Source organism: Macrobrachium rosenbergii, chromosome 12 (assembly GCF_040412425.1).
Source record: "Macrobrachium rosenbergii isolate ZJJX-2024 chromosome 12, ASM4041242v1, whole genome shotgun sequence".
Classification (NCBI taxonomy): domain Eukaryota; kingdom Metazoa; phylum Arthropoda; class Malacostraca; order Decapoda; family Palaemonidae; genus Macrobrachium; species Macrobrachium rosenbergii.
This window is the reverse complement of record NC_089752.1, coordinates 106,383,738-106,411,407: the sequence shown is the minus strand read 5'-3', so window position 1 is coordinate 106,411,407 and position 27,670 is coordinate 106,383,738. Positions and strand designations below refer to the sequence as shown.

The 27,670-nt window shown below is 36.4% G+C and overlaps 2 protein-coding genes across 2 annotated transcripts in view; both read right to left on the bottom strand.

Moving 5' to 3' along the window:
* The window catches only part of LOC136843828 (sodium-dependent noradrenaline transporter-like), a 294,066-nt gene that overhangs the window by 249,006 nt on the left and 17,390 nt on the right, over positions 1-27,670 (bottom strand). Inside the window, exon 2 of the mRNA XM_067112623.1 lies at positions 13,076-13,140. The gene's annotated coding sequence lies outside the window, so the exon portion shown is untranslated. The remainder of the gene's footprint in view (positions 1-13,075; positions 13,141-27,670) is intronic.
* LOC136844172 (uncharacterized) lies at positions 24,126-24,959 on the bottom strand. Its single transcript, XM_067113189.1, has one exon. It carries the CDS (start codon positions 24,957-24,959, stop codon positions 24,126-24,128), a length of 834 nt encoding a protein of 277 aa, XP_066969290.1.

The following is a 27,670-nucleotide window of genomic DNA, read 5'->3' as shown; positions in this document are numbered from 1 at the left end:
AGGAGCGTGCTTACGATATTCTCAGGACACGACCCGAAGAAAACAGAGACCCTTGATAATATTCCAGAGGTCAGCGAGTGTACAAAAATATAGCATGGCGAGATCTCCTCTCAGTGGAGCCGAAACCAAATCTTTTCGTTTGCCCACGTCAGGTCGGGAAGACGGGAGAACAATAGGGAAACTAGCGAACCAGCAAAAGACTGTAGAACAAACAGCACTCCGCCTCGTTGAATATGAAAGGATAAAAACAAACGGGTGAAATACTACAATACCAAATATGATATAACACCTCAAGAGCAAATGTGGGGGAGCAAAGAAAGCCCAACATCTTTATAGGACTTTTAAAGAAAGTGAAAATTTACGTGAAAATTTACGTTAAAATCAATGAAATAATTCAAGAGAGTATGATAATATATATATATATATATATATATATATATATATATATATATATATATATATATATATATATATACCACCGCATGGCTCCAAAGGGATACAATGACTGTTCCGGTTTCAAATCAAGTCTTGGTGTGAAGCTGCTAGCCCCACGGTTTTTGTATTTGCCTCAGCAACTCCGGCACCCGTTTGCGCCTGGTGGGCTAGTAGGCGGAAGAACAATAAAATCTTAAGATCTCATTTATTTAAAGTCGATGTAGGTGAAACGAACAAGTATATGAGTCTAGCATTATCATTATGGCTGTGGGCTCTAGTTTTATTTTCATAATACATAAAATAGTTTGGGGATCATTGTCCTCTGAAATTAATGTCCGTAAGACGATTACTGCAAGACCGCACATAATTTGAATAAGAGAGAGAGAGAGAGAGAGAGAGAAAATGTTGACTTGTAAAATAGCAAGCAAATAGAATAGGCAGATCTCAGTTTATAACCCATATGTATAATACAGTTTTTTTTCTTTCCTTCATAATATTCCGAATCATATTCCACTACAACGCCCATCTATCTATCAATCAAATTGAGGCCAATGGCCAAGCGCTGGGACATATAAGGTCATTCAGTGCTAAGAGAAATAGAGAGTGAAGGAGGGTTGAAAGGCGTAACAGGAGAAAAACCTCCCAGATGCATTATGAAAAATTGTTAGGAGAGGCTGGAAAGTAAGACAAAAGAAAGAGAATGTGAACAGAGGTAGAGTAAAAGGAATGAAAGGGGTCGCAGCTAGGGGTCGAAGGGACGCTGCAAAGGACCTTAAGTAATGCCTGCAGTGTACCATGTGAGGTGCACTGATGTCACTACCCTTCAACCCCTACGTGGATTACAGCGTCCATATGCAGCGCGTTCCCTACAAAATGGAAAAAATCCAAAAGCCATTCCTGTTCCAATCAGATTCCAAACTGGAATAGTTTAGTAGTAGACAACGTTGAAAGTAACGTCTCGGCAAAGCAATACGAAGAGCAGACATCCTGATTTTTGTCTTTTACTTCGAGAAGAATAAAGAAAATAAACACTGAGTTCCAGTTTCTCGATAAAACAAACACGTTCTTATCACAAGGTCTCACAGGGTAAAAATAAATGGGATGTTTAATTAACGAAGTCTTTGTTTACGAATGAATTCTTATTCATCTATATTCTTTTAGGATCGAAATTCGTTGTTCTTTTGGACAAAACAGTTTTAATTTTATGAAAAATCTTGAAGATCATTCACAACTAGCGAATAATCAGAATGAGAGGAGTTTACTGTTTTAGCTTCTGCAACTTTCTATGAATGCAAAACGCACCGCTGCCGGTTCTTGTTTATAAGGCAGGGAAAGTTTCAGGGGGAAGTTTCAGGGGAAGTTAAAGGGAAAGTTTCAGGGAAAATTTCAGGGGAAGTTAAAGGGAAAGTTTCAGTGAAAGTTTCAGGGAACGCCTCAACAAAAGTTTCGTGGAAGGTTTCAGCGAAAATTTCCGGGAAAGTTTAAGCGAAAGTTTCAGGAAAGGTTTCAGCGAAAGCTCAACAAAGGTTTCAGGGAAAGTTTCAGCGAAACTGTGCGGAGGAAAACACTTGTATTTAGATGACATGACCTGGTTTTGTATCATCAGTTGATGAGATAGATAACGTTTTAGTTTTGAGTTTACTGCAAAAGAAAACTATTGTGCCGGCTTTGTCTGTCCGTCCGCACTTTATTCTGTCCGCACTTTTTTCTGTCCGCACTTTTCCTGTCCGCCCTCGGATCTTAAAACTACTGAGGCTAGAGGGCTGAAAACTGGTATGTTGATCATCCACCCTCCAATCATCAAACATACCAAATTGCAGCCCTCTAGCCTCAGAAGTTTTTATTTTATTTAAGTTTAAAGTCAGTCATAATCGTGCATCTGGCAACGATATAAGACAGGCCACCACCGGGCCGTGGTTAAAGATTCAAGGGCCGCGGCTCATACAGCATTATACCGAGACCACCGAAAGGTAAATCTATTTTCGGTGGCCTTGAGTATACAATGTGCAGAAAACTCGACTGCGCCGAAGAAACTTCGAGGTATTTTAACTCGTTTGCTATTATCAGCAGTCAGACACAAAGGTGAAAGAAGTGTTTAATATGAACAGGAAAATAAATTGTGGGATAAATTTTCCCACAAAGGCTAAAGAGGAAAATAAGTCAGCATTAATGAAGAGGTACAACCATGGCATATCTAACGGAAAAGCGACGATTACCAACCTCTTGCATAAATTGTCCTCCGTAAGCTTTATAATCCGGTCTTATATTATGCACCGTCATCATTATCACAAGCCATTATACAAACATGAACTGAATTTTTAATGAAATGAAAGTCTGAAGCAGTCAGGGAAATGTTCCCCGTAGGGGGGCAGTGCCGTCAGTGCGCCTCAAGTGGTTCACTTTAGGCATTACTTAAGGGCCTCTGCAGCGTCCCTTCTGCCCCTAGCTGCAACCTCTTTCATTCCTTTTACTGCACCTCCGTTCACATTCTCTTTCTTCCATCTATCTTTCCACCCTCCCTAACAATTGTTTCACAGCGCAACTGCTTTGAGGTTTTCTTCCTGTTACACCTTTCAAACCTTTTTACTCTCAATTTCCGTTTCAGGACTGAATGACCTTATAGGTCCCAGCGCTTGGCCTTTGGCCTAAATTCTATATTCTAAGGAAATGCTAGTCAGTAACTCCTGGAAATGTAAGTGCACCTCGATATGCCGCGGAAGGAAGTCTACAGTATATCAAATCTGACGAGAGTCCTCATTTCCCCAAATCCTCATTTCCCCAACTGAGGGTCTCGCGTGCAAGGCAATAGAGTCTCTTCATCGGAGGCTATTCACCTCGTTTCAGCTTATAAGGGCGACCGATGCTGCAGAAAGGGGAGTCCATCTTGGCAACGTATTTCAGATGTTCTTTCCCCCAGAAAGCTTTTCCGTGTCTTCGCTCTCGTTTTATCCAACTCATTTTCTCCGTTTCTTTTTTTCCCCACTTCTTTTTTTTTTTTTTTACAAACCCTTATATAAAAGATTTTTTCGGTCATTCGACTTTCTTTTATCAAGGCGTTTTCATACCGCATGGGATAATAAAAGGGGCCGACGTATGTGCAAGTTAAATGATTCTCATGGTAAAGTATATGAATTTATATGCGTGTTGTTTTGTATATTCAAGTCAATAAATGATTTATAATTACATATTTAAGATTATATTTTGCATTTGTGTATGAATACGTTCTCCTCTGTGTGAAACCAGTGGTGGAGTCAATTATACTTTGCTGTCAGTTTAAATTAAATGACAATAACTTTTTGAAATAGGTCTTTAACCACAATTACAAGTATGTTCTGAATTCGGGTAGTTAAATAACAGTTCCAATTATTCAATACCATGATTGCAGTTATAATTTCAGTTATATATTATATATATATATATATATATATATATATATATATATATATATATATATATATATATATATATATGTATATATATGTATGTATGTATATGTATATGTATATGTGTGTCTTTGTGTGCGCATACATCTTAAGTCAATCAATCCATTTTTAACTCCTGCTGTGGTGGTAGTCAGTGGATCACCTAACAACTAGAGTAGGCCTATAGGTATACCCTTAATAGGGGATAGGCCCTTTTCTTTGAGGTCAAAGGTATTTACTCCCCAAAACTCCCCAGGTGCTAAGGAATACTACAGCCACTTCTTCACAGCACTGTCTGATATCAAATTCTACACGCCATTACTCTGTATTGAATTTACAAGTTATTAAGTCCTAGGATTTTGACTGTGCATGGATATGTTACAGAGGGGGAATACAGGACACATGATGAGATCGAAGAGAGGAACCTCAGTTGCAAAGAGCTTTGCCAAGGCTAAAGTGAAAATACAGGTTATTCAGAGCATAAAAAGTTTGTCAAAGGACTGTTGAGGTAAAACTGTGTGACAAGAGTAAACCTTGTGACAGTGGATGCATGTGATCCAGGAATGGAAGAGTGCATGTGAATAAAAGTGGAAGGTTTCATTGACAATCTGATTGTATTGTCTAGCTTTGAGGAACAAGGAGTGTTGGCTGTACTGGGTGATTTAACTTTAAAGGTATGTGATACAAAAGTTGGCAATATTGGAGTGCCTGCAGTGAATAAAAGTGAAGTAAGCTTTGTAGAAATTGTTCTCAAAGGATTCTTGATCATTGGGAATAGTTGGTTTCTAAAAAGGAATATTCATTAGGTTTTTTTAAAGAGGAAATAAGAAGGAAAAGTTTTGTTATTTACCAGGTAGTACAAAATAGATAAATGGGGTGTTTCCAGTTTTTTGAAGTTTTTCTTTATATTTTTTTCATGGGCATTATGTTTGAATAATGTTTCTACCTATTTATCCCTGACATTTAATTATCTACATGTGAATATTCGACAACAGACAGACATGCAAGTATTTCTATCTATTTATTCTTTTAATTTAATGATCTACATGTGAATATTCGGCGACAGACAGACAGACAGTATGAAATTTTAGAAGAGAATTCCTCAGAAATATATTTAAAAGCATAATGTTCTCATGGGAATAAAGACAAAGTTTTAAGAAGTGTGAAACTTATTCATACGATAAGTAGGACTTGTGGCATAGCTGAAAATCCTATAATTATATGTTGCAAAATGGACCTAATATCACTGAAAATATAGTTTTACCTAAAATTTGTACTGAAGAAAATGAGGAAACTTTTCGAAATTAATTTTTCAGTTACCAGCAAAATGCCATTTCAATATTTCTTGCGTAATGAAGATTTAAAAGGGCATTTTTTTAGTTAGTGGTCTCAAAAAACCAATTATCAAACCTAGTTTTTAAAACCTCATCAATAACAATGAAATTCCAGTTTCAATCATGATGACGCGAAAGAAAATCAGATTTCGAAATGTAAAATATGAATGAAATGATTAGCCTCATCTTTATGAGCACGGACTTTCTTAAACTCCTAAAAGAATATCAAATGGCTTGTAATTGATATAATCAGTCAGTCCCGTAGGGGAGGGGGGGGGCCGGGTTGTGCCATCAGTGCACTTCACGCGGTGCACTGTAGTCATTACTTTAAGGTTCTTTGCAGCGTCCCTTTGGCCCCTAGCTGCAATCCCTTTCATTCCTTTTACTGTACCTCCTCCATTCATATTCTCTTTCTTCCATCTCCTGTTGCACTTTTCAAACCTTCTTACTGTCAACTTCCCTTTTCTCGCTGAATGACCTCATAGGTCCTAGCACTGGGACTTTGGTCTAAATTCAATATTCAGATTTAAATGATCAGTCTGAAGAAATCAATCATACACACACACACTCACACACACACACACACACGATCTACAGACTTTTAAACAAACTCCTAAACTAGCTTCAGTTTTGCTGCAGAAACTTTACAGAACTTTTAGACTGGCCTGCAGTCCACACTGTACATTTCGACCCGTTAATGGGATCTCTACCAATTCTGTCATGTCCTTTCTCCACTTCAAGGTATTTTTGTTAAATATGAATATATTGTATCTTGTTTCACTTTTCGATCAACTTGTAACAAGATTTTTTTTTCCAGCAACTTTCCCAAATAATCTTTACTGAGCTCAATAAAAGTTTGTCACAACATCACACTGTCTCGACGAAAAACCCCTCTTTTGGCTTTTCAGATTTCTGTTTTACTGAACTCTTTAGGAAGAAATTTCCTAGGGTAATTTGATAGATGAATTATATATAATAACCTCTAACTATGCTGAAAAACCACCAGCTTTGGTAAACGTCATGAACTTTGGAAATTTATAGTTAGTTTTGTATAAATATCAAAGTTACGTTTGTCTCGGTTAAGGTTAGGGTACGTTAGGTTTCATAATTTATACCAAACATTGCGGTGTTTATGCATATATCGGGGAAGTTATGTATGATTACAACTGTATCACGTTCAACCTAACATACATCTCAAACTTTACATTTATGCAAATTTATCATTACCTTAGTATTCAAATTGTAATTAAAAAAAAAATCTGCTCTCCAAAATTCATGAATTTCCCCTCAATCGTTTAAGCGAAAAACGTCAGGTCCATTTCATGTGAATTGATATTAGTATTACCGTCCGTAAAATGATAATTAAGAAATAATTTATTAACGTAAAAGATATAATTTAACCCGTCGCGACTCCAGCGTTGACCGGGCATTCAAATTAAGTTCTCCCGGAGCGATTAATTTTAAGTAGATAATCGGGAGGGGAAGACAGCATTACGTAATGGATATTCAAGCTTTCCTTCTCTGAGTTCATGAATCGCAAATGAAACTATATTACGTTGTGAAATTAGTTATAAACAAAGAAGCTCTTGCGAAATGCGCCTTACCGTTCATTACTTGCATATGAAATCATATATAAATATATATTATATATACTGTATATATTATAATATATACTGTATGTATGTATATATATATGTGTGTGTATATATATATACATATATATATATATTGTATATGTATATACTGTATATAATATTTTATTTTAAATATATATATATATAAATATATATATATATATTTTTATAAATATATATATATATATATAAACTATATATATATACTGTATATATATATATATATTATTATATACATACATATATATGTGTGTGTGAGTGTATGTGTGTATGTTCCAAATCATGGAAACACGAGATGCTTAGACGCTAAGTACTAGAGTGGGAAATGAAACAACAACTTCTCTATTATTTTAAACATCAATAACACTGATATATATATATATATATATATATATATATATATATATATATATATATATATATATATATATATATATAGTGGTAGAAATTGACACTGTATATGCTACAGCGACAGAACAAACGAACATACAGAATGCTGAAAAAGTATTCCCTCCCGACAGGAGGAGGAGGAGGAGGAGGAGGAAGATCCGTAATCTCATTTGTGACCTAGGTCAGTGCTCCACTAACATTCTTGTTTGACGCATGCAGGTGGTCACACATCTTTGCTATTAAGAGCAGATACGGTGCGTTTCTTAGGACCTGTACATTTTACAACGTTTCTTTTGAAATAAATGAATCAAGTTTATACATTCACAGGGTGATATTCATATTCTTAGGAAGCCTGTCTTTTATCTAATTAGCCTATTATATTATGTGAATCAAGTTTACGCATTCACAGGGCGATATTCATATTCTTGCGGAAACTCTTTTATCAAATGAATATAGTTATCTTTCTTTCAAACATATTGTTTGAATAAACCATCTTTTAGCGCATGACTGCTTTCATTGACGTGAACAAACGAGTAAAAAAGGAGCCGAAGTTTCTTCGGCGCAATCGAGTTTTCTGTACAGCCGCTACAGCGTATAATCAAGGCCACCGAAAATAGATCTATCTTTCGGTGGTTTCGGTATAATGCTGTACGAGCCGCGGCCCATGAAACTTTAACCACGGCCCGGTGGTGGCCTATCCTATATCGTTGCCAGAAGCACGATTATGACTAACTTTAACCTTAAATAAAACAAAAACTACTGAGGCTAGAAGGCTGCAATTTGGTATGTTTGATGATTGGAGGGTGGATGATCAACATACCAATTTGCAGCCCTCTAGCCTCAGTAGTTTTTAAGATCTGAGGGCGGACAGAATAAAGTGCGGACGGACAGACAAAGCCGGCACAATAGTTTTCCTTTACAGAAAACTAAAACTGCAATGTTTTCATGTGCATGGCTTATAAATTTTTTTATGCTGTTCTGTTCGCTTTTCAAATGATTTCTAAGTGTGGCTAAATAAAAAATTGTCGTCCCAGACTGAAAATTCATCCTAAAACTAGATTTTTCAAAACACAACATCAAACAATTTTCGACAAAAGGGGATGTGCAGTTATATAGCTAACTAAGGAATTCTGACGGAGATGAGTGTAAAACCCATATCAAAAACTACTATAAAATCTATGGTCAAGGTTTAAAAGCTACGTGTCCTTTTAAATACATTTGAAACAGTGAATAAAGGTGGCAATAAAGGTAGGTTATGCTAATATTTCCCTGTTATCCTCTAACAGACCTTATTACTTTTGAAATTAGTTTACTAGGAAAAGCATGAAGTGTAACATCAAAGTTGCAGCAACGGATTTTTCCAGTATTTATCGGTGATTTTTCAAAGCTGTGCCCAGCGTTACAAAAAAAAAAAAAAAGTTACTCTTTTGGATATACATTCTTTAAAGGATAATCATGAGGATGCATGAGCGTACACGAGAAATTTACACGATGAGTTCACATAGAGAAATCAGTTATTACTTAAATTTTGGTTTTTTTTGGAGGTTAGAGGTAGGGGATAGGAAATAAATACTTTATTCATTGTTGATGCATACATATCTGCACGCACACACACGCACACACATATATACATATATACGTACATACATACATACATCGTAATGACTATAATACTCATTAGAAATATCTAGAAGTAACTCGATTAAGATCAGATTTTAGAGTAGCATAGACCTGCCGAATGGATGAGCAAGTTTTTAAAATCACGTTCTCAGCCAGTGAATTTTATGCGCTTTTGCTCTCTATACATTCTTAATAGCCACAACAGCCTCGTAACGTTTCGATTTCATCTCATTTCTTTCTTATTGATTCAGTTACTTATACATACATATATGCATACACACATTTTTATATATATACATATGTTATATATATACAAGTGTGTGTGTTTATGTATGTATATATAATATTATATAAATATATATATATATATATATATATATATATATATATATATATATATATATATATATATATATATATATATGTTGATACAGATATATTTATATATTTTTATATATACATACATAAACACACACACTTGTATATATATAACATATGTATATATATATAAATGTGTGTATGCATATATGTATGTATAAGTGGCTGAAGTCAATAAGAAAGAAATGAGATGAAATCGAAACGTTACGAGGCTGTTGTGGCTATTAAGAATGTATAGAGAGCAAAAGCGCATAAAATTCACTGGCTGGAGAACGTGATTTTACAAAACTTGCTCATCCATTCGGCAGGTCTATGCTATAAAATCTGATCTTAATCGAGTTACTTCTAGATATTTCTAATGAGTATTATAGTCATTACGATTGGAATAGGAATGGAGAGTCAACCAACGATGAAATACTTGTCAAATACTCATTAACAGAAGTGGGGTAAGTCCTGTGATGAGTATATGAAGATTATTATGCTTATCAGACAGCCGTATTTCTTAGGACTCTATTTAACTAATAAATTAAACGCTAAGATATAACTAATGATTAGCCTTTAAAGAATATATATCCCAAAGAGTCACTTTTTTCATATTTTGTAAGGCATGTCACAGCTTTGAAAAATGACTTTACTTTGAAAAACTTACACTAACTCACATTTTACTTGTTCATGAAACTGTATTAAAACATACTGGCAATGAACTCGATTATTCCTTCGAAGGAGATGAAGCTTCGTTGATTGACTGCATCGTATAACTATAATGCAAATACAATTAAATAAGTAAAATGAAGGCGGACATTCTCACTTATGTATAGTCTTCTCAAAATTCTAAAATGATGCATATCCTAATTAATTCCTCTTCATACAATGAACGGAAACTTAGTTTTCTTTACAAGGAAACTATTGTGGCGGCTTTGTCTGTCCATCCGCCCTCAGATCTTAAAAACTACTGAGGCTAGAGGGCTGCAGATTGGTATGTTGATCATCCACCCTCCAATCATCAAACATTCCAAATGCAGCCCTCTGGTCTCGGTAGTTTTTTTTTTTATTTAAGGTTAAAATTAGCCATAATCGTGCATCTGGCAACGATGTAGGACAGGCCACCACCGGGCCGTGGTTAAAGTTTCATGGGCCGAAAGATAGATCTATTTTCGGTTGTCTTGATTATACGATGTACAGAAAATTCAATTACACCGAAGAAATTGCGGCGCAGTATTTACTTGTTTCTAATTAAAATCAAATAAAATAACTTAATTTAAAGGTAATTGTAGCTACTGATGCGCCTCTGAATACCATTCACGCAATCGCTGTCATACCACAAAAATTCCTCCAAAGAAAGAAATAATCTATGCAATCCCCAGTTTACAAATTTTGTGAGTAAAACTAAAGAGAAAATTATTCAGACGTTTGCTAAGGGAATCTTTACACAGCCATTACATTTACAAATAGACCACTGGAAATATTCATGCCGTAGGAAAAAAATGGTAAACATTTTTAATATAAACGATACTCTACTTAGAACGTATTCTAAAATTGGAGTATCTTTGCATCTCCCCCGTAGGAGAGTAGTGCTGTTGGTGCACCTCATGCAGTGCACTGTAGGCATTACTTAAGGCTCTTTGCAGCGTCCCTTCGGCCCCTAGCTGCAACCTGTCATTCGTTTTACTGTACCTCAGTTCATATTCTCTTTCATCCATCTTACCTTCCACCTCCTCCTAACCATTGATTCGTAGTGCAACTGCGAGGTTTTCCTCCTGTTACACCTTTGTAACCTTTCTGCTGTCAATTTCTGTTTCAGCGCTGAATGACCTCATACATTATGTTCTATTCCGTCTAAATTATCGTATTAATTATGAACCTTAAGATTTTGTTAAACAAACGAATTTTATTTTCCGCTGCCACTCAACTTCGAGAGGGTAGTTCACCACTTCAAAGGCTACATCATATCTATAAACATGATACTTTTCCTATATAAACAGTTAATACCTTTTTAATTAGGAACTGAAACGAGCTTCCTGTTCATTATGCACGACAAAGGGCTTTTGGTCTCACATTCGCAAGTGTCATAAAATCTCATCAATCTTTATAAAACAAAAATACAAATTCAGTTTTAATTACTCCATGCTTCTAATTATGACAAGTGTTTCCAGTCATAGGCAGGTCGATGCTGAACACAAAAATACCCCGAGACTTCGGTTTTCTCACCTGCCGACACCACAACACTTGCGGAAACTCAATTACAGGGTGTTTTCACTTTACGCGAAAAACTCGCGGCAAAACAAATTGTTAAAATGCATATTCAAAGCGTGTAATCCTCTCGAAGGTCTGCTGAACTTTCGTCGTCGACTAATCAACGAATGAATATTCAGATCAGATGCTGACAAGTTTTTGATGAGTTTGTGTTAATTATGCTCTCACATTGCAGGGATCGCCAGTTATCGTTCATGATACGGTTCAGTTTTGTTGTTCAGGTTCTGATTTCATTACTGTAATGCTAGCCAATAACGAAAGGACAACACACACATACACACATACACACACGCACACACACACAAATATATGTATATATACTGTGTGCGTGTATACTTACATAGACACACACACACACACACACATACATATATAAATATATATATATATATATATATATATATATATATATATATATATATATACTGTATATGTGTGTGTGTAAGAGTGTGTCTATGTAAGTATACAACACATGCACAATATATATATATATATATATATATATATATATATATATATATATATATATATATAATATATATAAATATAAATAAATCTATATTTTTGTTTTCAAAATTTGCATTTTTCTTTAGAATCAAAAGAGGTTTCTACTACTGACAATGTCTGGCACAGAGGGCAAGTTGTTGGGAGCAAAGCATGCCACTGATAATCAAAAATGAAACAAAAAGTTGAAAACAGACAATTTTTCAAACGTAAGCTCCTCCGCGCTAAATAAATGATTCTCTACCGCGACCATTAATAGTCATCTACAACAAACTCCATAAACTGGTGCTGTAAACTTTGGGAGTAATGTAGAAAGTTTGGCCAAACTTCTTGCATTAATTCTTGGAGAACAGCTATTCTGTGAAATTCGTAAGGGACGCCTCACTTGCATACAAAAACAAGAACACTGCAAATGCATGTTTTCGTGTGCCTACATATAATGCGACTTGCTTGTGTCTGCAATTGTCGCTCAAGTTTAAGCTTTAGAAATTTTTTCTTGTTTCTTATGGAAAATACGTACTGCACGCGTTGTACATTTGCTTTCAGATGGGCTGTTCATTATTTGTTTATCTAAAAAAAATTCAGTTTGGGAGAGATGAAAAATACTAAGGTAAATAACAGTCTTTTTTCCATGCAGCTTTCTCATCTTAAGACATTAATTTTTATTTATTTCTAGATGGCTTAGAATCAGCATGAAGGTCCTAACTAGGAGTCGTCAGTGGGTAACTACTGAATGCTTTTGGTAATATATTAAAACACTGCATAAACATTTAGTAACATACATTTTATAATTACACAATACGCATATAAATATATATATATATATATATATATATATATATATATATATATATATATATATATATATACTGTATATATATACATACACACACATATACTGTATATATATATATATATATATATATATATATATATATATATATATATATATATATATATATATATATATAGATGTGTGTGTGTTTGTGTATTCTGTAACAGCCCGCCAACGATTGCAACAAACCTAAGTCCCTGAGGAGGGTATCCAGGGAAAAACAACATTTAGAAAAAATACTCAGACTCACTTGTCTTAATCTTCACTTACCTTAACGCAAAATGCAGAGCTGCCTGGTGACAATCGGCTTCTATCATCACCTTCACACAGAAGGACTGAAAAGCAAAAAACAAAAAATAATAGATGAATCAAATAAGACAAAGTACGGAAAAATATTTCTGTGTTCTCCTTACATTTTATTCTCCCTCTTTCAGAGAATTGTATCCATCAAATATTAAAAACACATCAATGACAGGAACGGTCTGATTCCATGACAAGGCAAAACAAATAATCTTGGTATAACCTACTTACTCCAAAGACGTCATCAAACATGGGTTACGTCACGTGCAATATACATATCAAAAATCAAAGAAATTAACGAGAGGGAAATAAATGATAAATAGAGAAGTAAATAAAAATAATTTCATAAGATGTGACCCAAAGAATGTCCAGTGTCGGCTTTGTAATACATAATTACCACTAAATAATTATACTTTTTTTATGTCTTCTCTCTGTGTTGTTGGTTTGTCATTTTCTGCTTTGTTATTATTTTAACTTTGTTTATTTAATTAAATCTGGTATAATACCAAACTACCCACTCATTATACTCTATGGTATTTTGTCTAACCATTCATATATATATATATATATATATATGTATATATATATATATATATATATATATATATATATATATATATATATATATATATATGAAAATGTTTATCACACTTTGATTTATATACAATCATTTACAAATTTAATATCAAATTAATCCATTTATCACTTATAAATTCCCCTTCGGTGATCATTCCCTATCGGGATATTCCCTGAGGTAGCGTAAATTTGATATTGCGACATTTGGACATTTGTATTATATATTATATATATATATTATATATATATATATATATATATATATATATATATATAATATATATATATATATATATATGACAGGAAAAGAAAATTATTTGAAAACAATTACCTAATTGTTTTGATAGTAATATAGTTTCTCTTTAGAGAGAGAGAGAGAGAGAGAGAGAGAGAGAGAGAGAGAGAGAGATAAAACAAGGTTGAAAATAATAAACGCATTTTTTGTGAAGAAATGGTTTCTGGAATATTGTATAAAGAGTGTAAAAGGTGGATATGTGGATATATATGAATATACATAGATAGATAGTTAGATAGATAGATAGATAGATGGAGATATACACACAGTATATATACAGTGATATATATATATATATATATATATATATATATATATATATATATATATATATATATATATATATATATATATATATATACTGTATAGACAGATTGATAGATTGATATTTGTATACACGACTCTTGTTATTCCTGACAATTGAAACATGGAAGTCTGAGAAAGGACGGGAAATTGAATCAACTTCTTTGAGAAATGGATATATGGATATATATGAATCCATATAGCTAGATATTTGTATGCGCAAGTCTTGTTATTCCTGACAACTGAAACATGAAAGTCCGAGAAACGACGGCAAATTGAATCGAGCTCTTTGAGAAATCAAAACGGTAACGGTGTTAACTTCAAGGAGCCAATCCAGAAACTACACCGATTTATCTTTATTTAAACCAGCAAATAAGAAGACGCATGGAAATGAAACTGATATCCAGCCTTTGAGAATTCTGGAGGAGTTGTCAGGGTAACCTAGATAACCGAGAGAGTGTAAACCTCCTTTGAAATCATTCCTCTACATTCGTCAGCAGTGAATGTTGTTATTCCCTTAAGAGAAACTGGCGAGTTATAAGCCCCTTTATTTATTGTATGCCCTCACGGCACGTTAGCTCTAATGTAAGCTCTGGGTTGTGTGTACTTCTTCATTCGTGTGATCGTATTCATCATTTCAACTTTTTTCCTCCGTTTTTCAGCCTACTTATTCTTTTGTTTCTCTCTCTTTTGCGTAGGCTACACTCTACGTCACTTCTCACACAAACACACACACACACACACTTATCCTCACACACTCGCACACACACACACACACTTATCCTCACACACACACTTATCCTCACACACATGCTCACACACTTACACACATACGCTCATACTCACTCACCTGCACACACACACACACTCATGCTCACACACTCGCACTTATCTTCACACACTTGCACACACACACTTACAAACACACACACTCATGCTCACAAACTTGCACACACATATACACACACACTTATCCTGACACACTTGCACACACACATGCTCACACACTTACACGCACACACACATTCATGCTCACACACTTGCACACACACACACTTATCCTCACACACTTGCTCACACACACACTCATGCTCACACACTTGCACACACACATACACACACACTCATGCTCACACACTTACACACACACACTCTCATGCTCACAAACTTGCACACACACACACACACGCTCACACACTTACACACACACACACAAACAAGTAAAGGATTCGTGGAACTGCGCAATAAGACCAAATATTGTTTGGCAGGCCCCAGCGTGAATTCCCGAAGGGACGTAAACTTAAGCACTAAGATTATTCCGAGCCATTTCATCCGGGAGAGTGTGAGGCACAGAACTGGAAAACTCAGGTAGCTTATGAACCTTACTGTTGGTGTTGTAGTTGTTACGTTCAGCTGTTAAATGTGGCGTTGGTTATGAAGAGACTGTATTACGGTGAATAGCCACGACAATTACAAATCATTTTATTTTTCTGGGGAAGAGGGGTTTTGATATCTGGAAACACAAATGCTGGAAAATAATAATTCAGTTTCGAATATTTTGAAAAATAAACCAAGAGCGAACTTGTCTCTTTTAGATATGAACAGTCTTAAGAAACTGGTCAAGCTGTGATGTCTAGCATTCATAATTTGCAGAAATACTTTGTTTATCAATAACACTTTAGACCGAAAGTCAAAATTCTTTGTATTGTTGTTTTTCGACGATTAGTGTTTTTAACTTCCGCGAAACGAGAAAGTTTTCCAAAACAGTTTTTCCTTTAGTTACCAAATAATTCATCAAGGCTCCTGGAAGTTTCTATGTGTGTGTGTGTGTGTGTGTGTGTGTGTGTGTGTGAGAGAGAGAGAGAGAGAGAGAGAGAGAGAGAGAGAGAGAGAGAGAGAGAGAGAGAGAGAGAGGATATAATGAGTGCGTAATTTATTTTACCAGATTTAATAACATAAACAAAGAAAATAACAACAAAGCAGAAACTGATCATCGTGTTAGCATGACAAATCAATAACATAGAGAGAATGTGTAAAAAAAACTATTAATTTAATGGTAATTTATAACATATAGAATATATATATATATATATATATATATATATATATATATATATATATATATATATATATATTATATATACAGTACATATATATTATATATACCTGTAGAATATATATAGAAAGATATGTATATATATATATATATGTATATATATATATATATATATATATATATATATATATATATATATATATATATATATATATATATATATAGAGAGAGAGAGAGAGAGAGAGAGAGAGAGAGAGAGAGAGATAAAATAAAAGGTTGACCGCAGTACTCGTTTCGCTTAATTACCCCCAACAGAACGCGCTTGTTTTATTGCACCCACATGTACTTTGGTAACCTAATTACCAAGATAAAACTATCTTGTCAAAACGAATGACTGACTAACACACACACATTTTCTGTATGATAATATTAATAGCATTTGCAGCTTTACAATGTCACAAAATATTCTTATGAATTTGTTCGTACAGTTACCGTGATTACACATTTATTATTATTATTATTATTATTATTATTATTATTATTATTATTATTATTCACTCTATACCAGCTTGCCTAGCTATATGACATAATGAATGTCAGTTCATTCCGCATGCAGTTTATCATGCAGCAACTATTACCACTGCCTAAAGAGAATATGCCTGTTAAAAATCATTCCATTATAATTAATGTTCAAACACGCCCATTAGCGTTCAGATAATGGTTTAGAGCGAGGGGCTAATGGTTGCATAACGACCATCTGGTAGTTAACGGACTCTTCTACAAAAGAGAAAATCCCATATTGGTACAAAATAACATGAGAGCGAAGAAAACAACATTTATTATGAATTTGTGATTACAAACGGAACACATTTGAGTAAGCGTATAAAAATATCAGAATGTCAATAAAGCTAAATTTACACAATAAATGTAACAATAAAAGAATAAATTAGTAAATAAAATGCATAAATAAAAGATAGTAAATTAAATACTAGTAATAACTTTATATTTACATTATACTAACACACTACCATTCTACGCCAAATTTGCAATAAACAGCTGGCCTTGAATATGATCATTGCAGTGCATGACTTACTAAGACTTTTTAGACGTCACATGTTATAATAAATACTTGTCTTTTGAAAAGGTAAGACAACAGAAATAAGTGTAAGTTAAGTATATCTTAGTTTAACCAGACCACTGAGCTGATTAACAGCTCTCCTAGGGCTGGCCCGAAGGATTAGATTTATTTTACGTGGCTAAGAACCAACTGGTTACCTAGCAACGAGACCTACAGCTTATTGTGGAATCCGAACCACATTATGACGAGAAATGAATTTCTATCACCGGAAATAAATTCCTCTAATTCTTCATTGGCCGGTCGGAGAGTCGAACGCTGGGCCAACAGCGTGCTAGCCGAGAGCTCTACCCACCCCTCCAATGAAGAACTTAGAAATAACTATATATAAGATATATATATATATATATATATATATATATATATATATATATATATATATATATATATATAGTGTCAGTGTGTGTGCATGTGTGTATGTGAAGTGTGTATGTTTATGGTAACAATAAACTCCCACTTGGGGATTGACCAGTGAAGCACTAAGCCATGTTACCTTGACCTCTCTTCCAAGGTTGCTTGTTAATTTTAAGGAGCGAAAGTTCGTTATTCAACATTTTATTTGCCTTGTAATAAATAAAGTTTATGGCAAAAGGACAGAATAAGACAGACGCAGACACACACACACACACACACACACACACACACACACACACACACACATATATATATATATATATATATATATATATATATATATATATATATATATATATGTGTGTGTGTATATATGTGTGTGTGTGTGTGTGTGTGTGTGTGTGTCTCTGCTGACTTATTTTGTCCTTTTGCCATAAACGTAATTTATCACAAGTGTCCGCATATCTCAGCATAACCCTTTCTTTCCCTATTACAGGAAAACCGATTTATGCCTCTTTCATGGCTCTTAGACGCTGCGCTGGTTCTCACTTTCCGTTTAATTTATATTCATGACTCCCGTCATTTACCGAGAACGCGCAGGTAGTAATCTTCCTCCAGACTCAAAATGGATTTCCCGGTTTTCTTGACGTTCAGGATATTTTCACCCCTTTTTAATCCAGCCAAGAAAACGGCGACGGACTGTTTTCAGGGGAGCAAAATCGGATGATTTTTTTTATTACATCTTATAACAGGGGAAAACTCTGTCCATTTCTTAAGGCTATGGTGTAGAGAGAGAGAGAGAGAGAGAGAGAGAGATAGAGAGAGAGAGAAATACTTAATAACCTATTTAGATCTGTGGTTATTTCTGTATGAATTTTTGTTAGCACACATTGAAACTAAATTGCATATGCACCTCATTTTCAACAAATGGGTTAAGTTTTCCTCTTGTTACCAAATTTTATAAGCAAAACTCACCGGATGTTGCGTTTGCCATATAAATGAAAGCATGCCCCACTGCTATATTCCTCTGAAACAATTTGTCTTTTTCCTCTGGGCTGGATTAAAAAGAGCTGGAAATATCTTGAACGTCAAGAAAACCAAGAATTCCATTTAAGTCTGGAGGAAGATTGGCTGCGTATTCTCGGTAAACGACGTAAGTCATGAATATAAATTAAACCGAAAATGAAAACTAGCGCAGCCTCTAAGAGCCACGGAAGAAGTACAAATTCCGTTATCCTGAAATAGGAAAACAAAATGGTTGTGCAAAAACACTAGGACAAAACTGCAGGATATGAAGGCAGCTCACTCGTTTCAAATAAACAGACGTAGCTTTTATTTATTCCCACGGTCTCATCTGCAGTAAATATCTCTTTTCAATTAGTGGAAGCACTATGCTCATAACGAGACAAATCTAATGACCCTAAGGCAGTTATTATCATTGTGTTCGCCACTGCTAGCTACAACACGCATGCCCAGGCGTCAGTCACTGTCAGCAAGATTGAAAAAATGAAGAGGTCGTTCATATAATGACAAATTGATGAATATCGATCTTATGACGGGTATGAGGTAGTGCAATGGCTATTCAGTTTTTGGAAAGCTATCGAGAAGTAGTGGCTACAAAAATATATTTAAAAACCTTGTCCTACGTGTGGGGAACATTGTGGTTAGCAAGTTTCAATTCAATATGCACGCCCAGAGTGCGGTGAGTGAATGCCGGATATTATTAAATGCTTTTACATGTAAGAGGTAATAATGAAATTTGTATTGGAAGGGTCAGGCAGTGAGGCAGATGTGAACCAATGGGCACATTTGACCTAGGCATTCGGTGTCACCACCTTGGCACAAGAACCATACATGATGTAAAGAAATTCTCTTCTCTCTCTCTCTCTCTCTCTCTCTCTCTCTCTGTATATACAAATATACACATATGTAATATATATATATATATATATATATATATATATATATATATATATATATATATATATATATATATATATATATATATATATATAGAGAGAGAGAGAGAGAGAGAGAGAGAGAGAGAGAGAGAGAGAGAGAGAGAGAGAGAGAGAAAGACTAAGGAATGTTTATGTAGGCAAGTTTTTTCACAAGTGTTGACCTAATTAGATTAGAATTAACATTTCCTTGTTATCGATGTTGGCTGTCAAAAAGTGACTGAGTTTTGATGCAGGTTACAAATGAGAAACGAACAGAATAAATGAAATTTCAGCTCGTTCAGCTCTTCATTAGCAAATGTATTCAAAAAATATACTTGAAACATTATAGATTTATGACGACCATGCACCATGTGTCTTCCTGCACACCAAGCAACGCAAGTAAAAATTAATTTCGCCGGGCAACAAAAAATCCTGACAAATTGGTACACCAATAAAAACGAATTGCTCTCATCAACGAAATAATGACTTCATTGTTCTATAAATCATTCCATTTATCACTTCGGTTAGGAGTAGGGCAAACAGTTAATTGACTTTCGATGAACGTAGATTACAAATAAGGACGGCATTTCAATTGCGCACGTGGAGAGTAATTTACCTAAATGGGGAACAGTTTGCAGATTAATAGGTCGTATTTGTTTTGATTATTTGTTCATGCCGCCTAGAAACTGATATCTTTCAGTGCCTGCGAACATTTTTTCATCTTGCAAGTGTGTGATACTTCCTAATGGTCATTTCACTTTCGTACTTCATACTTCATTATTCCCTCTCTAGATGTATATGTAGCTGTCGATATATATACATATATATATATATACATGTGTTGTTATACATATAAATAATATATATATATATATATATATATATATATATATATATATATATATATATATATATATATATATATATATACATACACACACACACACACACACACACACATATATATATATATATATATATATATATATATATATATATATATATATATATATATATATATATATATATATTGCCTTCAAGGCAACTGACCATATTCTTCGTATCTCCTTAAGAAAACAAACAAAATTAAGTGAAGGAAATCAAATCAACCGCCGGGATATCTACAAATGTCTCGGCTAATATTTTTGCATGCAAGTTCTTTTTCATATTTACATTTTTCTATAAAAGTTGTAATGCAATGGCAGTAGAAAGTGCAACAGGTACACTTTGCAAACTTATATTATTTTTAGGTAACAGACAATCCTAGATTGCATACAGCGGCCCCATTTTTTTTTTTTTTTTCCTTACCTCATTTTCATTCTGAACCTTTGCTTGAGGGTTAAAAAATAGTCTACTTGCTCGGAGTCTGATAAATATCTCGAGAGCGGATGAGCGGATTTTGGTGAAATGATTTGTCGACATTTAGCCCATCCCACCCATTATTATCATATATCATTATGATGATGAAGTTATTGCCTGGCAGAGAAGAACCTCGACTGGTTTTTTCATCGTATTGCAGATGTTGCCTATCTCAGACTAAGCTCGACTGGTTAATGATGAGTAGGCTTGTGGTCTTTCCCACAAGTGCGCTTGTTAATGCAACAGGCTGTAAGACAGGTGCACTAACATGGTCTGTAGCAGGTGTGTTGTAATTGTTATTATTGTATTCGTTTTTTTTTTTTAAAAGAACCAGTTTTCTCAATGCAAGGTCCTTTTTTTATGCTGGATTATAATTATCTCTATAATCATTTTGTGTCATTCGCAAGGCTTTTTTTATGTAGTTATTCTGCTCATTTCTTTATCATCACGCGTAGGTAATTGTCCAGTGGTATATAAAAGTGTTTTGCATATCATCCATTTGCATTTGCATTTCAACTATATTATCGCAGTGAAACGTGTATTTATTACGCTGGACATTTACAGAGACCTTAATATTTTTTCCCTCGCCATTAAAATAAAATCTATGCCGGAATTTATCTGCATTTTCCTCTGTGTATTTTAAGACACTTTTTAATACCATTTTCACGGCGAAATGTTTCTCTCTCTCTGTGTTTTATAAACAACCATTCTTCTGCATCGCAGACCAAACATTTTGTCTTGAAATCTTCCACTATAACGATCGTCTTGGTACTGTTCGTAAATGCGTGAAAGTATTTTTGATAGACATTTATTTTTCAAGTGGAGTTTGAGTACTGATTGGCAGTAGATGGTAAGGGTTTGTAATGGGAGTTATTTCATATTTTGAGAGAATGTCTGGGCAATATTTTTGTTGCATGTTAGTATCATGATTAAAATTTATCATTCATTACGACTTTTGTGTAGTAATTTTTATTTTATGTAATGTGTAAATCGCATAAAATTTTTCAAATATATTCGTAAATTTATGTAATTTCACTTTAGATATTAATGAAATTTAGTACAGAAGTGAAATTCAGAAATAGCTATATTTTTCTTTAAAAAGCAAAATATCATATTCAAGTAAACGTTTTGATACTGACTGTCAAGATATTGTCACATGCTGTATTTTGTAAAATGAGTGAAGTTGAAATCCAATATATTTTCTATTGCTTATAAATAAACAAACATCATGAATTAAGTTTAGTTTTTGAATCTTATTTTTTATATCACGAAATTGTTTTTAAATATATTTTAAACTGTTTTTAAATAGCTTCAAACAGCAGCCCATAAACCCGAAGAGTCCCCGCGCACTTTCTTCAGGGGAAATTTGCTGTCCTATTATTGGCTGTCGGCATTATTCTCTCTATCATTCTTCGGGTGTCAGATGGCGATGTCGGATTTGTTTGTTCTTGGAAAACGTCTGCTGGCAACGTCAATGCTTGGCTGCACAGGACTTCTGCTGGAGATGCAATGAATGCTGCATGCGGCACCGTTCTCAGGCCCAGTAGAACCCAAGGTAGTTCCTTCCTCCAGCTCCTGCCCTGGTATCTGGTGGTGAGTGATGTTTTTCGCGATCAGTGCAGCCTCTCGATGATGCCATTTTCTTCACGGCTGTAGACCGTTATATGTGTTATTTGCGTCCCCAGACTGCTGGCGAGGGCGTTCCAAAGGGCGGATGCGAAGTTGGCTCCTCTATCGCTGGTGATGATCTGGGGGACTCCGTGCCTGCTGACCCAATCTTCAAGGGCATTTACACAGCTTTCCGCCGTCTGCTGTTGTATTGGTATTGCTTCTGGCCACCTGGTGTTCCTGTCTATGATGGTAAACAGGTATCTGTACCCCTCTAAGGGGGTAGGGGTCCCACTATGTCGACGTTGATGAGGGCAAATTGGCGGTTCGTTGTTTTGAACTCTTCTATCACACTTTCGACATGTCTTGTGACTTTTGACGTCTGACGCGGGATGCATTCTCTCGTCCACGTTCTTATGTCTTTCTTCATTCCTCACCAGATATATCGTTCTGCTATGGTTTGGGCGGTTGATCGGCCTGATGGGTGGGATAGGTTGCGCGCGAGAGTGAAAGCTCTCCATCTTAGGCCCTCTGGCAAGTATGGGTGAGGGCGTCCGGTTATTCATTTTGAAGGTGATGTCGTCGTTCCACTGTTGATTGATAGGTCGGTCCATATGGGGGCTGGACTGATCCACCTCAGTTGCCGCAGGCCCGCGTCATCCTTCTGTGCTTCTGCTATCTTGGGATAGGCTATCCCGAACTGGATGGTGTTGCCACAGTTTTTCGATAGTGCGTCCGCCACGGTGTTCGCTGAACCCTTCAGGTGCTTGATGGTTCAGGAGTGCTCAGCTATTGCTGACAGGTGCAGTTGCTGTCGCGCTGACCATGCATCTGCTGACTTCGTGCAGGCACGCACCAGTGGTTGATGGTCCATCTGCACCACGAACTCTCGTCCCTCAAGCATGTGGCGGAAGTGGTGGACTGCTTTGCAGACTGTGAGGAGCTCCCTGTCAGACACTGAATACTGTTCCGCTGCCATTAGCTTTTTGCTGAAAAAGGCCACAACGACCATCGTCAATATCCTGCTTGCATACGGCGCCCATCGCCGTATTGCTTGCGTTGGTTGTCAGAATGAGGGACATACGGGGTAAAGGGAAGATTAGTGTTGTTGCAGAGGTTATTGCTTCTTTTGCTAGAATAAATGCTTTATCCTGATTTTCTTCCCAAATTAGTTTCTTTTTATATTCTTAAGACATTCATATATGGGGCTTAATATTTTGGCTATGTTAGGTATAAAGCGATGGTAGCAATTTATTAAGCCTGAAAATTCTTGTACTGATTTCACTGTTGTTGGTTTGGGGAAGTCTGTCATTACTTTCTGTTTTTCTGGTAGAGGTTTAATGCCCTCTGGGCTCACTTGGTGTCCCAGAAACTCTACCATTTTGTTGGCCCATTCACACTTGTCCCCCCGCACTGAGTCTGTTTTCTTTTAGTCTTTGTAGTACTTTCTTAACATCTCTGAGATGTTGTTTTAAGTTTGGCCTGAGGATTATTATGTCGTCAACACAGACCACGCAGAATGGAAGGTCGCCGAACAGTTCGTCAATCAGTCTCTGGAATGTTGCTCCTGAGTTACGGAGGCCGAAACAGCTGTAATTGAATGTGTAAGTGCCAAAGGGGTGTTGATTGCGGTCTTCTCGATTTTTTCTATTGCCACCGGAACCTGGAAATACCCTTTTAGCAGATCTATTTTTGTGAAGATTTTTGCTCCATTCACCTGGTTCGTTATGTTTGCTATATTTGGTAGTGGGTATCGGTCTGGTTTTGTTTCGATGTTTAGCCGTCAGTAGTCTCTGCAGGGGCACCATGCTCGTCCGACTTCGGTACCACGTGTAGGGGTGATGTCCATGGGCTAGGGGCTTTTTGCATATTCCTGTTTCTTCCATTTCTTTGAATACCTTCTTTGCGTAGGTGAGGTTCTCTATGTGGTGCTGGATACTATGTTTTGCTGGTTTTTTTAAGTCGTGCTTCAGGTCTTCCCTGAATACATTTTCATATTCCTGTAGAAGTTCTCGCATTTCTGGCGGTGGGACGTCAGTTGCGATGGGGCATATTTGTTGGTCTGGTTGACTCGTTGATGGTTTGGTTGTGGTATGTCTGCTTGGCTTATGAGAAGATGATGTTGTTGGTGCTGTTCTTGGGATCAGCTGTTTATCTGCTACATCAACCAGTACGTTGTGCGCTGTTAGGAAATCTGCTCCTAACGATGCCATCATCACGTCTGCCATGATGAAGGATCAGTCGTATTCTTTCCTGTTGAAAGCAACTTTCATCTCCCGCCTTCTGTACATTGTCAGTGGTGCTGCGCTGGCCGTCGATATGTGGAGGTTGGTGGCAGGGGTGGGTGGGCGTTGAGTCGTGCATTCGGGCTGGCTGGGATGAATGATCTGCATGCTGCGGTGTACACTAAGAGCTCCATGTCAGATCTTTCATTTTTTAGAAAGAAGTACATGGGTCCTTTTCTTTCATACCTGGAAGAAAGACATTGGTGAGCAGGCGCAGCTTCTCTTATGAGAAAACCAGTCTGCTCACCTCTGATGTTAGTATGGGTGGGTCGGGGTATGACCTTACTGCATTCTCTTTGAGAATATGCAGCCTTTGTCACATTTTTGGGCCTTGTTTCCAGACCTCCAGTGGAAAAAACATATGCCCTCTGGAGGTTCTTGTTTCTTCTGCTTAAGCTTCCCTTTGCTGAACTGTTTGGGGAAGCTTCTTTTGTATATGGGGGCAGCTGGCTCCTCTGGCTCACTGTCTGATTTCTTATTTGTTGTCTGCTCGGTCCAACATGGTGCTGCTACTGCTACTGCTGGTTGCGAGGGGTCCGCTGCTCTGCGGGCAGTATGTATATCAACGACCATGATCAGAAACTCTTCTATGGGCATGGTGGCGCTTTGGGCATGCCTTCTACTGTCTGGCAGGGTAGTTTTGTGAGGAGTACCTCCCTCACGAGGTCCAAGGATGAGTCAGGTTGGCCACCCTTGGTGGGCAGCGTGATTAGTCACCACAGTTGCTTGTACATGTGCGGCGGCTGCTCGTCTCCTATCGAGGCCCCCACGTGGCTGAGGAACTTCTTGGCTCTCTGGGCAGGCGGCATGCTGAAGGATGACTTTAGCTGGTCCTTCAGTAGGTCGTAGGTGACTGGGGCATCTAATTCTTCGAGCCATCCTGCTATCTGTTCGAAGACGTTGTCTGGCAAGAATTCAAGGACAGCGTCTGCTCTGCGCGTTGCCGAGGTGATTTTCTTTGTGCGGAAAATCGTTTCTGCCCTAAAGAACCGTGCCTCTGGGTTGTGTGGCATGAAGGGCGGTAGGCGTATGGAGGCGACTGCGATGTTTTTACTGACAACATTGGGTTGGGATCATTGCTGATGGCTTGGTTGGGCATCTCTTTGGAGTCGCCAATGTGAGGTGAGGTGCGAGTAAGATAAGGAGATTACAGTTTACTGATTTATTTACAAAACTTTCACACAGGTCAGTAGCTCGTGCAAGCTGCAATGTAGCTCCTGACCTCTGACAGGTCGAGAAAGGGATTAAATTCAAGCGTCTGTGTTTGTTCATAGACAAAAATATACATACGAACTGATAAAGGACATTTGACTGAAGATCATACATATATGGTTGGAAAGCTGGCATAACAATACATACAATGGTAATAATACATAGATCGTACCAATAACGACAATGGCGATATATGTACAAAAGACGTACGAGAGAGGATGTGTTTCTCTCGTCCGGATGGTTTCTCTCGAGGGTTAGTCATCGAGGGATAAAGGAGATTTTGATTGTAGGTGTGTGTAGGTCCGCACACGTGGGCACTACATGACGAAAAACGGTAGCCAGTTACCTTATTGTGTGAACAGTGCAGAATACTGGGTGTGGTGATCAAGTTTATATTTCTCTACATTTCCAGTGAAATAAAAATAGATACTATAGAAAAATAGATTATAAAAAAAAACAACGTATATTTGGGCGAATGAAAGGACTGCTGAATAAGGCAAAAACCCCACATTTCGGTCTGACTTTCGTGGTTTTAGCTCACGTCAGTGGTATGCCTATAAGACGTCCCCCGTACTACCAAACCATCTTTGGGGATGTTTAGGTTAGGATTTCAAATGCTGTATTGGTTTAACACCATAATGGGGACGGACTGTAGATCAAAATAGAAACTGCACGCACTACAAATGGGAAGTAACAATCGTTTATTAACATTGTCTATTTGATTTGAAAGTTACAGGCACAACGTTATAACAATTTGCATAACATAAACTAGCCCGGTGCACAGTAGGCATTACTTAAGGTTCTTTGCAGCATCCCTTCGGCCCCTAGCTGCAACCCCTTTCATTCCTTTTACTGTACCTCCTCCATTCATATTCTCTTTCTTCCACTTGCTATCCACCTTCTCTTAATAATTGTTTCCTAGTGCAACTGCGAGGTTTGCCATCTGTTACACCATTCAAACCCTTCTACTCTCAGTTTCCTTTTCAGCGCTGAATGACCTCTGGGACCTTGACCTTTGGCCGAAATTCTATATTCCTTCCTAAAACAAACTAGAAAGACTTAAAACGAGTATTGAGACATCTGGTTTCGTTATATCCTACATGGTGGTAATGACCTAGAAAAAATGTAAAAAAAAAAAAAAAACTTCCCAGTCTCTGCAAACATTTCTGCCATGTAAGTCATAGACGGGATTGAACAAACACATCCCACCTGATTTATGGCTATTGTTAAATAGGAGCGTGGAGGACGTACAGGAGGGTTCGCCTATACCCAAAGGTGTCATTGCTCTCTCTCTCTCTCTCTCTCTCTCTCTCTCTCTCTCTCTCTCTCTCTCTCTCTATGCAACAACCCACATGTTGCCAGTGGTGCAGCACCATTAAAAAATAAAGACAGGTTTTATTTTATTCTAGAGAGAGAGAGAGAGAGAGAGAGAGAGAGAGAGA

Coding starts and splice junctions, on each gene's coding strand:
- LOC136844172 (XM_067113189.1), bottom strand. CDS start 24,959: ATGGCAGACGTGATGATGGCATCGTTAGGAGCAGATTTCCTAACAGCG.